The 15,562-nt window shown below is 37.1% G+C and overlaps 1 protein-coding gene across 3 annotated transcripts in view; it reads right to left on the bottom strand.

The window, feature by feature from the left end:
- The window catches only part of LOC126236255 (exocyst complex component 7), a 116,373-nt gene that overhangs the window by 42,840 nt on the left and 57,971 nt on the right, over positions 1 to 15,562 (bottom strand). For all 3 annotated transcript variants that reach the window (XM_049945409.1, XM_049945407.1, XM_049945408.1), the window contains exon 8: positions 3,743 to 3,927. In XM_049945409.1, the coding sequence (XP_049801366.1) occupies positions 3,743 to 3,927 (185 nt within the window). The remainder of the gene's footprint in view (positions 1 to 3,742; positions 3,928 to 15,562) is intronic.

The raw sequence follows: 15,562 nt of genomic DNA, 5'->3' as shown, positions 1-15,562 counted from the left end.
TGAAGTGGAGATCTCAGGTTTCCTCACCCATGACTATTGAATTGAAAAGGCTGTGCTTTTCATCTGCATAACATTGAAGAAATTGGCGGGAAGTTTCAACCCATAGTCATTTGTAATCTTCTGTCAGCATTCTTGGGCTCTATCCTGCGCACACTTTCCAAAAGTTCAACACTCCAGTCAAAGTCCAGTGAATGCTGCTTTGAGAACCCACATGAACACCACTGCTCAGCTCATTGAAATCATCCACCAATCTTGAAACACGATTTATTTCAACCTCTGCAACTCTCTCTTTGGGAATTGACGATCTCCTGTTTCTTTCCTTGTCAAATTTCAGTACGACCACCTACAAACTCTCTACACCACTTGCAGACATTTCTGACATTAATACAGACTCTTAACACACTTCATTCAACTGTTGATGAATGTTGATTGGATTAACACCTTTCGCATCCAAAAACCAAATAACTGCACAAACTTCAAACCTCGCTGTAGTAGCTAATGGGAGCTCCATTATAACTGGTTGCCCAGTCAAGACTGAAAGCTCCAGTGGACATGAGGTGGATTCTATAGAGAACAGAGGGAACAAGGCAAAAAATAGTGTGGCCAACAACCATGCAAACAGTTCCCTGATAGGCCCAGTGCTTTGGAGTCATTCATTTTGGGATTACCCTCATACAAGCTGATTTGGATGTCATGAACTGCCTCCACATTCTACTTGTGATTTCAAAGAAAATTAACAGCAGGACTCATTGCAGCAACACAATAAAATCCAGAAAGTAAAATTATAGGAACATTTTCAGATTACTTTAAATACATACTTCCTGCACATTAAGTCCCAGCGAGAGCTTCCAGCTTAAGGTTTATTTATCTGAATATGCTCTATATTGACTCATGTATTGCCCTGTGATTTTAATTTTTTTCGCTTGTAGCATTTGCACTTTGCTGATTTGTAAAGTACTTCACATTACCTTAATTAAAAACACTTTTATAATGTATTACAGATAATTCCACAGAATTTTCTTTTTGAACTGTCAAAGTGGCTAAGTTGTCATTTTGTTTGAGGCAAATGTTTCTGGATGGAAGCCTCAGTAGGATTGCTTGTTGAATTTATAGTGCTGTACCCTGTAAGTAATTTATCTTTCATTTTATCTCATCTTATGCTGATCTTTTCATTTCTGCTTATTTACCCACCTTTCTCAATTATCTGTTTCAAATATCCTAATATTTGTGTGCTTCTCCTTCCTTAAAATCACATTAATCTGGCCCCCCTCCAGGTTAAGTTTTCACCACAGCATAGATCTTGTGAAAGTCAAGAAAATAATAAACTTTCTGTTGCAGTAAAACTCCTGGTTTCATAACTGTGAATAGGCTGCTGCAATGTAAAAGAATCCTTTCAAAACCTGTGGGAGACACTGGTAGAAATAAAACTGTGAAGATACATAATTTGTAATGCTGGATGCATCAGTTGATAAATAGATTTTTTCCAGAAAGTTTCATTTCTGGAGTATTCTGTAACATGAATATAAGATTCTGAATTTCTTTCAGAATGCAATACTTATTTCTCTCCTATCAGTTTCTAAGTTTCATTTCTTTTGCACTGGAAGCAGATTACATTTGAACCAGCTTAAAAATTTCAGAATTTATCTGAATATGTTGTGCTACTGAAGACCTCATATTACAGAATAAACTGTCGCACAAATGAAGAGAAACACATTTAGTTATTGTGGAAACATCTATGTGTCTTCGGGTTAACGGACAGGGGTGAAGAGGGGGTGGGGGGTTTATCACTTTTGGAAGTGCACGTGACAGGAGAAATATGAACAAAAATTTGTAAATGTATATTTCTCTTTTCCCATTCTTACAGTCCTTACAGATTTACATTTCTAGTGTTATTTTAATTTTGGAAAATGACTTTATAATTTTTTCCCACCATGATTCCTGATTTTAATAGGAAGTAAAAAGCAACTTTATTTTAATTAGTACTCTAAAGATGTTGCCCAGGAGACACCTGAATAATAACATTTTTCCAATTGCACTAACATTTATTTTTCTCGCCTACTAGACTTGTTCCGTTGCAAATGTAACAATGGCATTTAATCAATAAATAAGAATTTGCAATTATATTTCTGTCAAATTCTCAGGCTTTTGCTTGTCCCAAGATCTAGTGACGCCTGATTGTACTATCTCCATAACAGGTCTTGCCAATGTAATTTATTCTCACGATAGGAATTACAGACACTTTACCACAATATATTTTGTTTGTTAGACATTTAATTTTCATTAATTTTCTTCACTGTTTCATTTGAACACAGATATTTGAAGTAAATCAGCCAAGAACTTTGAAGTAAACTGGTCAAAGTACTTTTCCAGATGTTTAATAACAAAATTTCTCCTTTATTTTTGGTAACAACCTTTCTCCTTTACATAATGTTATGCCGAGGTGATCTTCATCTTGTCTTAAAAGAAAAATGTGCAACATTTTATCAAGATCAGAATACAACTGTAGATTTTTATAGATTACAGACAGACAGACAGACAGACATTCTTCTGACAGAAACTACTAATAATGCTACTGCTACACCAGTCGCTAAATGGCACAATGATTTTCTTGGGTTTCTTTCCAATGACGGTCATAACTCATCTAATTCATCTAAAATGATTACACCGCATGTCACTGTCTGAACCATTTGTGACAATTGGAGTCGGCCTTCTCGGTAGTTGTTCCTGCATAGTGCCAAACATAGCATTTGCCCTGTATTTGTTAATGAAGGGTCAATATATTATAAGGCAGATTTAATCTTAAGCTTATACAATATTCCTTCTCATCTCTAAGTATACAAGAAGCTATGCAGAATTTGCATTGCTATTCTCTTATCTAAAATCGAACTGTACCTTACAGCATGCTCGTACTCAGAAAGGTAAAAACCTATATTTTCATGTTGAGTTCTGAGAATTGTGTAGCTACATTTTCATAAGAAAAACTCTCCCATTGGTGAAGATTATGTTGAGGAGTACCTGAAGTCCTGGCTCCTGACAGGATACAAATTGACAACTTCCTTGAGACTCAAAATACATTTATTCATCCAGTTACACACTGTATTCAAAAAATTCCACAGCGAAGAAAGCTTCCATAGACTGAGAATGAGTTTTATAATAACTTAATTGACATAAGTAACCACTGTAGATTACTTCTGTTATCTATAGTAACAACCAATTATGACTGGTGCAAGAAGATATCCTATAGAGTAAAACTACCTTTTCACGCACTCATGGACAATACTCTCTTAGACATTTCATTGTTCATGGAGATGTCACAAAGTTTATAGTTATTTATGAACAAGTCATGCATGTAGGTTCAACATTAACAGACATCTAATCTTAACTCACTCTAACTCTAAAGTTTACTGAAATATTCACATCACACACTTATCTATAAAATACAGCTTCCATGCAACAGTTGTTCTTGTATTACTTGTAGTAAGAGAGAGAGAGAGAGAGAGAGAGAGAGAGAGAGAGAGAGAGAGAGTGTGTGTGTGTGTGTGTGTGTGTGCGCGCGCGCACACACATTCAGAGAATGTACCAATTACTAATGGATAATTTCATTGAGAAGCACGTTGAAATCACAAGAAGTAGTAGGATTCATTCCCAGTGTCTAAAAATGATAAATTTGTCTTCAATCTCATTTTAAACAATGCAATAAAAACTATTTGATCCCCTCTGGTGTATGCTAGAATAGACTTACTTCACCATCCTGTACAACCATATCCATGGCTTCCCGTATAACAATTTCAAACACCTGGTGTTGATGCTGCAGAGGTACAATACCAGCCATAAGAGCTCTCTCACCTTGCATTAGCCTCTGTAATGCCACTACACACACTAGATAATTTTCCATTTCTTGTTCATCCACAACATCTTCACGTGATTCTGAAACAAGCATTTTATAATTACCACTTCAGTTACAATGTGTTATACACAGGGCTTTAAAGTAGAAACTGGCTAAATAATAAGTTTACCCCTAACTTTTATAACAGTACATATAGATCAGAGATTGACACACAAAGCAGAGAGAGGTATATCACAGAGATGCAAAGCATTCATCATACCGAATTGCAGAAGTAGTGTTTTGTCTGTGCCTGGTATTCATTTAGTTTTATAAACCTATGGTTCATTTATTCTCCATTCCTGCTAAGTTAAGCATGCCTATAGCATAGAAGAGCATAATAACAGACCAACAGTAACATACCGGCTCAGTTTATGGAGTTAAATATATCTAAATTCATAATTTATTATGGATATTTATTTGAATATTATACAAAGGAAATTAGCAGCATCTCAAGGAAGTTTTTCAAGGAAACTAAAGATGCACACGATCCCAGTCACAAAATGGACTTTATACTGGAGAACAGCAACAAACTTTCAGCTGTTCTGAAAGCAGGGCAGAGAACAGCTAATGCTAGAGATATAACTATGCCTCTCTCCCTCCAAGCCTTCCCCCTTGAATTAGCAAGTATATTGGTAACTTACAAGGAGATAGTAAGGCTAGCTAGTACTTACTTAAAGGAGGTGAAATTCTGAAATGGCAAGTACTGCCAACAGAAGCAATTAGAAGCACAAAAAATTATACCTAGCCTTTGAAACTTTTATGTTTCTTCCTCAGAGAGGACAGAGGGACATGTTGGGAAGGAGAGCCACATCACTCAGACCTCAAGCTGTGAGTTACCCACCTCTTGTTTATGAGTTACACTATCAGACATTGCTTAATCATCATCATCTTGCATATATTAACAAGCTGTTCCTACATATACACACTGAGTTCATACCTTGCTTGTTCAATCTCCTGTCTCAGTATAGCAGGATTTGTCTTCCTTAAAATTCTATCTACTGCAGCAGTTTAAATGAGGTGCTTGACTAAAACAAAGTAACGCTTTACCTCCTTGTCCTGTATCAATGCTAAAAAAAAACACAGAAGATGTGTTTGACTTTTCTGAAGTTGCTTACTGCACTTATGTCCTAACCATGGCGGGAAGTTGTATGACCTCTGAGTTTTTCATGTGGCATGCCTGAATAAAATTTTCTCATTATTCAAACTTGGCCTATTTGGATAAAATTCTTGGACTTTTGATAGATATCTCCACCATCATCTTCAGAAGCAGAACTACTGACTGCCACGTTTGGCACACTGTTCTGCTTATATACCCAAGGCAGCAGCATCTACAAATTTTCACAAGGAGTAGCATCTACAAATTTTAAGAAGGATGAAGTGAAATACACATGGGAAGTCACCTCTGGCTGCTCCAGTCTGTCTTGGGACCGAATGACATAAGGTAGTACGAGAGTCTGGTGCTACTCTTGAAACTGTAGCTTCTGCCTCCGTATAAGCATCAAGCGTCCACAATCTGACGGGAGAAGACTGTAATGGTTTAAATCAGCAAATCACAACAGTGACAATACGGCAACACATTTGAAGGTGACATAACACTACTGATGGATGGGTAATGTTTTTTACTGCAAGACTACCAAGTCATGGAGAAGCTGCTGTTCTCTAACACTACATTTGTAAAGGACATGACAGACACCAATTGAGCAGGAACTGACAAGTATCAAATTATCCAACCCTTCACAAAGACCTAGAAATGACTCACTTGATGTATTTTTTGCACATAAAGGAAAACCAATAATGTCAAACATCTTAAATAAAGTATGAAAAACAGACTTAAAATTCTGGTACCGATTAAAAATAAATCTAATATTAAAAAGAGAGAAACTTGCTAATCATGCATACACATTTTACTGACTCTGCAAGACTTGCAAATGGAAGAGGCAGGGGCAAACATCTAGATTATTGACTGACTGGCTCTGTGATACCAACCAACATGGTCTTCTTGCACTGGTGCTACAAACAGCTGGAAGCGAGGGGAACTTACATCTTATATTTTTCCCAAGAGCATGCTGCTCTACTTAAATGATGATGGCCTCTTGGGTAAAATATTCTGGAGGTAAAATAGCTATTTATTCAGATGCCCAGGTAGGAATTACTCAAAGGGATGTCATCATCAGGAGAAACAAAACTGACGATCCACAACAAAACTGACGATCCACAGGTTGGAGCATGCAATGTTAGTTCCCTTAATTGGGAAGTTAGGTTAGAAAACTTAAAAAGGGGAAATGGATAGGTTGGAGTTAGATATAGAGAGGATTAGTGAAATCCAGTGGCAGGATGAACAGGATTTCTGGAGAAGTGAGTACACGGTTGTAAATACACAACCAAATAGGGGTAATGCAGGACTAAGTCACCTAATGAATGAGAATAAAGGAATTTGTGTAACTTACAATGAATAGCATAGGGAATGCATTATTAGCCAGGTGGGCATGAAGCCAACACTCACCACAGTAGTACAAATTTATATGCCAACTAGATCCATAGATGAAGAGATTGGAAGAATATATGATGAGATAAAAGAAATTATTCAGATAGTTACCAGGCGAGTAAAATTAAGTTTTGATTGAGGACTGGAATTCAGTAGTAGAAAGAGAAAGAGGAGGTAAAATAGTAGGTAAATATGGACTGGGATAGAGGAATGAAAAAGGATACCATCTGGTAGAATTTTCCACAGATAATAATTTAATCATCGGCAACACCTGGTTTAAGAATCATGGAAAAGGGTTGTATACATGGAAGAGACATGGAGATGCAGGAAGGTTTCAGATTATGGTAAGACAGATATACTGAACCAGATTTTAAACTGTAAGATTCTTCCAGGGGCAGATGTGGACTCTGACTACAATTTATTGGTTGTGAGCTGTAGGTTAAAACTGAAGAAGTTGCAAGAAGGTAGGAAATTAAGGATATGGGACCTGGATAAGCTGGAAGAATCAGAAGCTGTTGATAGTTTCAGTGGGAGCATTAGGCAACAACTGACTGAAACAGGAGAGAGGAACACAGCAGCAGACAAATGGGTAGCCAGCAGACAAATGGGTAGCTTTGAGATATGAAACAATGAGGGCAGTAGACAATCAAATAGGAAAAATGACAATAACTAGTAGAAATCCTTGGTATCACACAAAATATTGAATTTAATTAATAAAAGGGGAAAACATAAAAACACATCAAATGAAGCAGGTGAAATGGAATACAGACACATCTAAAAATCATATTGGCAGGGAGTGTGCAAAACTGGTAAGCAGGCATGGATAGAGGACAAATGTAACTATAAAAAAGGATATATAACTAAGGAAAAGATAGTGACTGCCTTTAGAAAAGTTAAAGAGACATTTGGAGGAAAGAAAAGCAACTGTAACAATAAAGATCTCAAACGGAAAGCTGGTACTATGCAAAGAATGGAAAGCTGAAAGACAGAAGAGCTATACAAAGGAAACAAACCTGAAGACAATATTATATACGGACATGAGGATGTAGATGTAGATGAAGATGACTGTGAAAGAGCACTAAAAGACCTAAGTTGAAACAAGGCCTACAGAGTAGACGACATTCCCTCTGAACTACTGATATCCTTGGGAGAGAAAACCATAACAGAACTACTTCACTGGGTGTGCAAGGTGTATGAGACAGGCTAAATATCATCAGACTTCAAGAAGAATGTAATGATTATAATTACAAATAAAGCACCCTGACCAAACTATAAGTTCAATTAGTCATGATTGTAAAATACTAACATGAATTGTTTACAGAAGAAGGGGAAGACTGGTAGAAGCTGGCCTTGGGGTAGATCAGTTTGGATTCTGGAGAAATGCAGGAATACAAGGCAATACTGACCCTACGACTTATCTTAAAAGATATGCTAAGGAAAGGTAAACCTACGTGTATAGCTTTTGTAGATTTGGGGAATACATTCTCTGAAATTCTGAAGGTAGCACGAGTAAACCACAGGGAGCGTAAGGTTATTTACAACTTATAGAGAAACAAAATGGCAATTATAAGAGTTGAGGGGCATGAAAGGAGAGCAGTGATTGAGAAACAAGTGAGACACGGTTGTAGTCTGTTCCTGGTGTTATCCTATGTGTACACTGAAAAAGCATTTCTGAAGCAGAGAAATTTGTCAACATCAAATATAGATTTAAGTGTTAGTCCTTTCTGAAGGTATATGTGTGCATTGTAGCCTTATACGGAAGTGAAATGTGAATGATAAACAGTTTTCAAACTGTGGTGCTACAGAAGAATGCTGAAGATTAGACATGCAGATCACATAACCAATTAGGTGGTACTGAATAGAATCAGGTAGAAAAGAATCTGTGGCACAGCATGACTAAAAGTAAGGATCAGTTGATAGGACACATCCCAAGACATCAAGGGATCAACAATTTAGCACTGGGGGAAAGTGTAGGGGGTAAAAATTGTAGAGGGAGGCTACGAGATGAATACAGTAAGTTCAAAAGGATGTAAGTGGCAGTAGTTATTTGGAGATGATGAGGCTTGCACAGGATAGAGCAGCGGGGAGAGCTGCTCCAAACTGGTCTTCAGACTGAAGACGACGACAAGAACGCTACCCACATTCTGTGTGGGCACCTGTGGCTGGAGTATTGCTAGCTGATCATGTGAATTTTCATAGTGGGCAAATATAAAGCCAACCAGAGGTAGTCTCTTCCTCAATTGCTGTTATCCAACTCGTCTCTGCCGGCAGACTAAAACTGCCCCAACTGTTTGCCAGGATCAAATGAGGGCTGATCAACAAATACTGTGACTAATTTTTTCATGTAGCTTCCACGATGGTTTCCTATCTGTACCGTGAGTATTTGAAAAGAGTGGGCTTTTCTGTATTAAGTCCATTGGTGGCAGCACTCTCGTATAGGTAGGTTGGTAGTAATGCTCTCTTTTGTAGCATTCTTTGCATTACAAATACCAAAGAATGGAGGTGATTAGAGAGGAGCAGTATGGTACAATAAAATTCTGTGTTCATTTAAACTATATAGCCACTGAAACTTAGGAAAAGCTGGAACAAGTGTACAGTGAAGATGCAATAACTCACACAACAGTATTAGGTGGTTAAAGGACTTCAAAGAATTGTGAATTGCCTGTTAATGGTGATCGAAGTGAACATCAACACAACTGCTGTGATTGTCCATGAGGATCGGTGGATAATGTTATGTAACCTCAGTGAAGTGTTGAATTCCTTTGAGAATTTCATATGACTATGTCTTTACGATTGTGCATGTTCATCTCCTTATAACATGTGTTTGTGCCAGTGCCAAATTCATTGACTCCTGAACAAAAGGCTGTGCATTTGGAGGCAAGCCATGAGGTGCTGCATCTCTTTGCTGATGGAGAGGATATGTTTTAGGACTTGATTATCATGTTGATGGCTGCATCTTTGTGATCCTGAGCAAAAATGAGCCAGCATAATGTGGAAGTTACTAGGTTCCCCAACACCAAAAGAGATGAAAGTTTTTCCGTCTGCAGGAAAAGTGACAATGATCACTGTTTTTTACTGTCGTGGAATGATTTACCAGTGTACAGTTCTCCCTCAATTGCTGTTACACAGCATATAAGAGGTCAGCATTGGCTAAACTGAGGAAGCACATTTCAAGGAAATGACAAGAATCTTCTTGGATTGGGTGGCGATTTCATCATGGTAATGCATGGCATCACGTCACAAATCACGTCGTTCAGTTTCTGGCTCAATTCAACATTAAATGTGTACCACTTCCAGCTTGTAGTTCCGATCTTGCAGCCTCTGATTATTATTATTATTATTATTGTTCTTTCTCTTCTCAAACGTTATGTCTGGTCAAAAATGGAAAATGACGTGGACCTTGATCAAGCGTGACTTCCTTTTAACTGTACGGTATATGTTACATTGCATTTAGGAACTTTCGGGTAATTGAACATGTATCAATAATTACAGATTTCTGTACCTGTATATATATATGTTTGGATGTAGCTGTATTGCGTTGAAGTACTGGTGGATACTGTGTGGTATGACTCCTGTAGTTGATAGTATAATTGGTATAATGTCAACTTTATCCTGATGCCACATGTCCTTGACTTACTCAGCCAGTTGGATGTATTTTTCAATTTTTTCTCCTGTTTTCTTCTGTATATTTGTTGTATTGGGTATGGATATTTCGATTAGTTGTGTTAATTTCTTCTTTTTATTGGTGAGTATGATGTCAGGTTTGTTATGTGGTGTTGTTTTATGTGTTATAATGGTTCTGTTCCAGTATAATTTGTATTCATCATTCTCCAGTACATTTTGTGGTGCATACTTGTATGTGGGAATGTGTTGTTTTATAAGTTTATGTTGTAAGGCAAGCTGTTGATGTATTATTTTTGCTACATTGTCATGTCTTCTGGGGTATTCTGTATTTGCTAGTATTGTACATCCGCTTGTGATGTGATCTACTGTTTCTATTTGTTGTTTGCAAAGTCTGCATTTATCTGTTGTGGTATTGGGATCTTTAATAATATGCTTGCTGTAATATCTGGTGTTTATTGTTTGATCCTGTATTGCAATCATGAATCCTTCCGTCTCACTGTATATATTGCCTTTTCTTAGCCGTGTGTTGGATGCGTCTTGATCGATGTGTGGCTGTGTTAGATGATACGGGTGCTTGCCATGTAGTGTTTTTCTTTTTCAAATTTACTTTCTTCGTATCTGTTGATGTTATGTGATCTAAAGGGTTGTAGAAGTGGTTATGAAATTGCAATGGTGTAGCCGATGTATTTATATGAGTGATTGCTTTGTGTATTTTGCTAGTTTCTGCTCGTTCTATAAAGAATTTTCTTAAATTGTCTACCTGTCCATAATGTAGGTTATTTTATGTCGATAAATCCCCTTCCTTTCTGCTTAATGTTAATATTTCTGTTGCTGAATGTATGTGATGTATTCTGTATTTGTGGCATTGTGATCGTGTAAGTGCATTGAGTGCTTCTAGGTCTGTGTTACTCCATTTCACTACTCCAAATGAGTAGGTCAATATTGGTATAGCATAAGTATTTATAGCTTTTGTCTTGTTTCTTGCTGTCAATTCTGTTTTCAGTATTTTTATTAGTCTTTGTCTATATTTTTCTTTTAGTTCTTCTTTAATATTTGTATTATCTATTCCTATTTTTTGTCTGTATCCTAGATATTTATAGGCATCTGTTTTTTCCATCGCTTCTATGCAGTCGCTGTGGTTATTCAACATGTAATCTTCTTGTTTAGTGTGTTTTCCCTTGACTATGCTATTTTTCTTACATTTGTCTGTTCCAAAAGCCATATTTATGTCATTGCTGAATACTTCTGTTATCTTTAGTAATTGGTTGAGTTGTTGATCTGTTGCTGCCAGTAGTTTTAGATCATCCATGTATAGCAAATGTGTGATTTTGTGTGGGTATATTCCAGTAACATTATAGCCATAATTTGTATTATTTAGCATGTTGGATAGAGGGTTCAGAGCAAGGCAGAACCAGAAAGGACTTAATGAGTCTCCTTGGTATATTCCACGCTTAATCTGTATTGGCTGTGATTTGGTATTATCTGAATTTGTTTGGATATTAAGTGTGGTTTTCCAATTTTTCATTACTATGTTTAGGAACTGTATTAATTTAGGATCTATTTTGTATATTTCCAATATCTGTAGTAACCATGAGTGGGGTACACTATCAAAAGCTTTTTAGTAATCAATGTATGCGTAGTGCAGCGACCTTTGTTTAGTTTTAGCTTGATATGTCACCTCTGTATCTATTATCAGTTGCTCTTTACATCCTCGTGCTCCTTTGCAGCAGCCTTTTTGTTCTTCATTTATAATTTTGTTCTGTGTTGTATGTGTCATTAATTTCTGTGTAATGACTGAAGTTAATATTTTGTATATTGTTAGTAGGCATGTTATGGGGCGATATTTTGCTGGGTTTGCTGTGTCTGCTTGATCTTTAGGTTTCAGATAAGTTATTCCTTGTGTAAGTGTATCGGGGACTGTGTATGGGTCTGCAATGTAATTGTTAAATAATGTAGTTAGATGTGAATGTGTTGAGGTGAACTTCTTTAGCCAGAAATTTGCTATTTTATCATTTCCAGGGGCTTTCCAATTGTGCGTAGAATTAATTGCTCCGGTGACTTCATGTTGCAAAATTATCACTTCAGGCATTTGTGGTATCATCTTGTATGAGTCTGTTTCTGCTTGTATCCACCGTGCATGTCTGTTATGTTGTACCGGGTTTGACCATATGTTGCTCCAGAAGTCTGTTATGTTTGTGGATTGTCTATTTTAATGTGTGTGTTATCTATTGTCTGGTAAAGTTTCTTTTGGTTTGTGTTGAATGTTTGGTTTTGTTTCCTTCTATTTTCACTTTTTTTGTATCTTCTAAGTCGTTTGGCCAATGCTTGTAATTTCTGCTTATTTTCATCCAATTGCTCTATTGCTTCTTGTTGTGAGATTTTACCTAACCTTTTTCGTTTTTTGTCTGATATTTCATTTCTTATAAATTGTGTTGGCTGTCCGATGTCTTTTCTCAGTTTTTCTATTCTGATCTGTAGCCTGTGTTGCCATGCTGGTTTCGTGGGTTTCTTCTGTGTGTTGGTTGGTTCTGATCTCTGCTTAGTGTGTATATTTAGTGTAGTGAGTGCTCCTACATAAACCAGTAGTTGTAACTCTTCCATAGTTGTATTTTCATTTATTTTGTTGTGTATGATTGTGTTGATAGTTGTTATTGTGGTATCGACTTGTGGGTTATTTGGTGGTCTATGCAAGAATGGTCTAATGTCTTTATTTGTGTCTTTGTATTCTATATATGTTGGCTGAAATTTTTCTTCTATATCTAACATGTGTGTCACTCCATGTTCTATTTGTGCTTGTTCTGGTGGCTGTCTTAAGATTTCGTTTTCCTCTGATTGTTTAATTGACGTATGTTGTTCTTTGTTTGTTTGCTCTGGAATGTTTGAGTCCATTACTGTATTTTCTTCTTCTTCTGATTGCACGTTATTTTGTTCCAGTATTTGTTGTACTTGTTGTTTGATGTTTTCTAATTCTGACTGGGGTATCCTGTTATTTTTGATTATTACACAAATCTGATCAGCTAGTCGTTGTTCTGTTAAAAATTTTAATTCTGGGTATCTGGTAATAAATGTTGTGTATACTTGTGATCTGCATCCAGTTGTGTTGGTTCCTAAGTTTGTTGCTTGGTAATAACAGAACATGAGTTGTCGGTTAACTTCATCTGACCATCTCATCCTCTGTCTTTGTTTTCCTTCTAGAGTGGTTGCAGGAAGCATATCCTGCAAAACACCTCTATTTGGATTTAAATCATTTGCCGTGTGGGTAATTATTATTATTATTATTATTATTATTATTATTATTATTATTATTATTATTATTGTCATCACTAAAGACAAAGCTTTGGGGCATTCAATTTGAGAACTCTGAAGTTGTGCTCAAGAAAAGTCAGGTGATTCTCAAGGACCTGACAAAGAATGACCTGCACCACATATTCAAGGACTGGCAGAGATGCTATAAAAAGTACATTCATGTAGGAGGCGAGTACTTTGAAAAAATCATGTAAACGTTGAAATGGAGTAATAAACATCTGTGAAACAATTTCCATCAATCTTTGTGCCCAGTGCTTTGACTTAGGAATGTGTAGTTTCCAACTTAACCAGGCTTAATGAAACTTTAATATCAGACTTGCTACGTGTGTGCACAGCAACTTGGTAGGGCTTGGACTTTATTGGGAACTATTCCATATCAGTTTCAATATGCCTTAAATTAAGTTCCACCAGTAATAACTATTACTGTTTGGTTTCGTGGACTGAACTTTAATTTGTAGTTACACAAGTTTATTTGTGCTGAAAAAATTTTGTTGGCCCTAAAGTAAGATTGATTGATTGGTTGGTTGGTTTGAAGGGGGGGGGGGGGGGGGACAGGGGAAGGGACCAAACTGCTCTAAAGTAAGGGTTACAATACTCACACTAACCACTGTTGCTGCTGTTGTGTTTGAATAAATACTGGAACACATGGTCAAAAGATAAGACTCACAAAGAGGACAATTTGAGCTATTTTCTGACATCAGCAGCACACTAGACCCCAGTTGTCACACACTATGATAAATAAATAATGAAGGAAGACCCATTATTGTTCCATTACACAACATACATAAATACATATATTAATACTTGTTCCACCGATCATGACTACGACCTTTCATAATTATGTGGAACATGTCACTTCAACGTAAGTTTTCTTTACACAAAATTATTATTATTATTTTACACTTACTACTTCATATGTAAAAATTCATCTATTGAATAGGAGGAGTTGTCATTCAGAAATTCTTTTAATTTGTTTTTAAATGTGGGTTGGCTATCTGTTAGACTTTTAATGCTATTTGGCAAATGACCAAAGATTTTTGTGGCAGCATAATTTACCCCTTTCTATGTCAAAGTCAGATTTAACCCAGAATAGTGAAGATCATCCTTCCTTCTAGTATTGTAGCTATGCACTTCGCTGTTATTTTTTAACTGGGATGGGTTGTTAATGATGAATTTCATAAGTTAACATAAGTTTTGCGAAGGTACTGTGAACATCCCGAGTTCCTTAAATAAATGTCTACAAGGTGATCTTGGGTGGGCTCCAGCTATTATTCTGCTTACATGCTTTTGTGCAATGAATACTTTTTCTCTTAATGATGAATTACCCCTAAATAAGATACCATATGAAAGCAGTGAATGAAAACAGCCATAGCAGACTAATTTACTGATATGTTTATTGCTAAAATTTGCAATAGCCCTAATAGCATAAGTAATTGAACCTAACTGTTTCAGCAGATCATTGATGTGTTTCTTTCAATTCAATATCTCATCAATGCACACACCCAAACTTTGAATATTCTGCCTTAGCAACAGACTTCTGTTCATAGTCTGTATTTATCAATGGTGTTATGCCATTTACTGCGCAGAACTGTACACTGTTGTTTGTGAAAAGTGCAACACTAAGAAGGAATTACCCCAATAGCGCCACACTTGGTAGAAGTGGCGATGGGTGTGCAGGCAATATGTGATACGTTTTGCAGGCTGAGCAGAGCCCTCTCATGTTGGTCCGACAAGGTGGTTGTTGTGCTTAGTGTAGTCGGTGCAGAGCTGTCAAACAAGGTGGAAACAATACAGTGAGTGCCAGTATGCACCGTCAACATCAAAGGGAGCTATATCAGCATGGGAGCAGTCATACTGTGACATTTCAGCTCGCACAGGGCATGCTGCTATGACAGCGATGCATGTGTGGAAGCAGTGGATAGAGGAAGGTCGTATGCAGCAACGACTGGGAACTGGACCACGGAACATGACCACAGCACAGGATGAATGTCATATTGTCCGCATGGCCATTACGGACTGTACAGCATCATCCACAGTGTTGGTTCGTCACTGGAGCACTGCAACAGGTGTGAACTTGTCTGCATCAACGGTTCATCGCCGTCTGCTGCAGGCTAGTCTGGTTGCACACATGTCGTTTTGTCGGCTTCCATTGTCCAGAAACCACAAGCTCCTCAGACTGCAATAGGCATGTGAACACCGTCACTGGAGTGCTGAGTGGCAACATGTAATCTTTTCGGGTGAGTCCCGCTTCAACATGTCCT

Source organism: Schistocerca nitens, chromosome 2 (genome assembly GCF_023898315.1).
Source record: "Schistocerca nitens isolate TAMUIC-IGC-003100 chromosome 2, iqSchNite1.1, whole genome shotgun sequence".
Lineage (NCBI taxonomy): Eukaryota > Metazoa > Arthropoda > Insecta > Orthoptera > Acrididae > Schistocerca > Schistocerca nitens.
The sequence above is the reverse complement of the archived record's forward strand: the minus strand, read 5'-3'. Positions and strand labels throughout refer to the sequence as shown.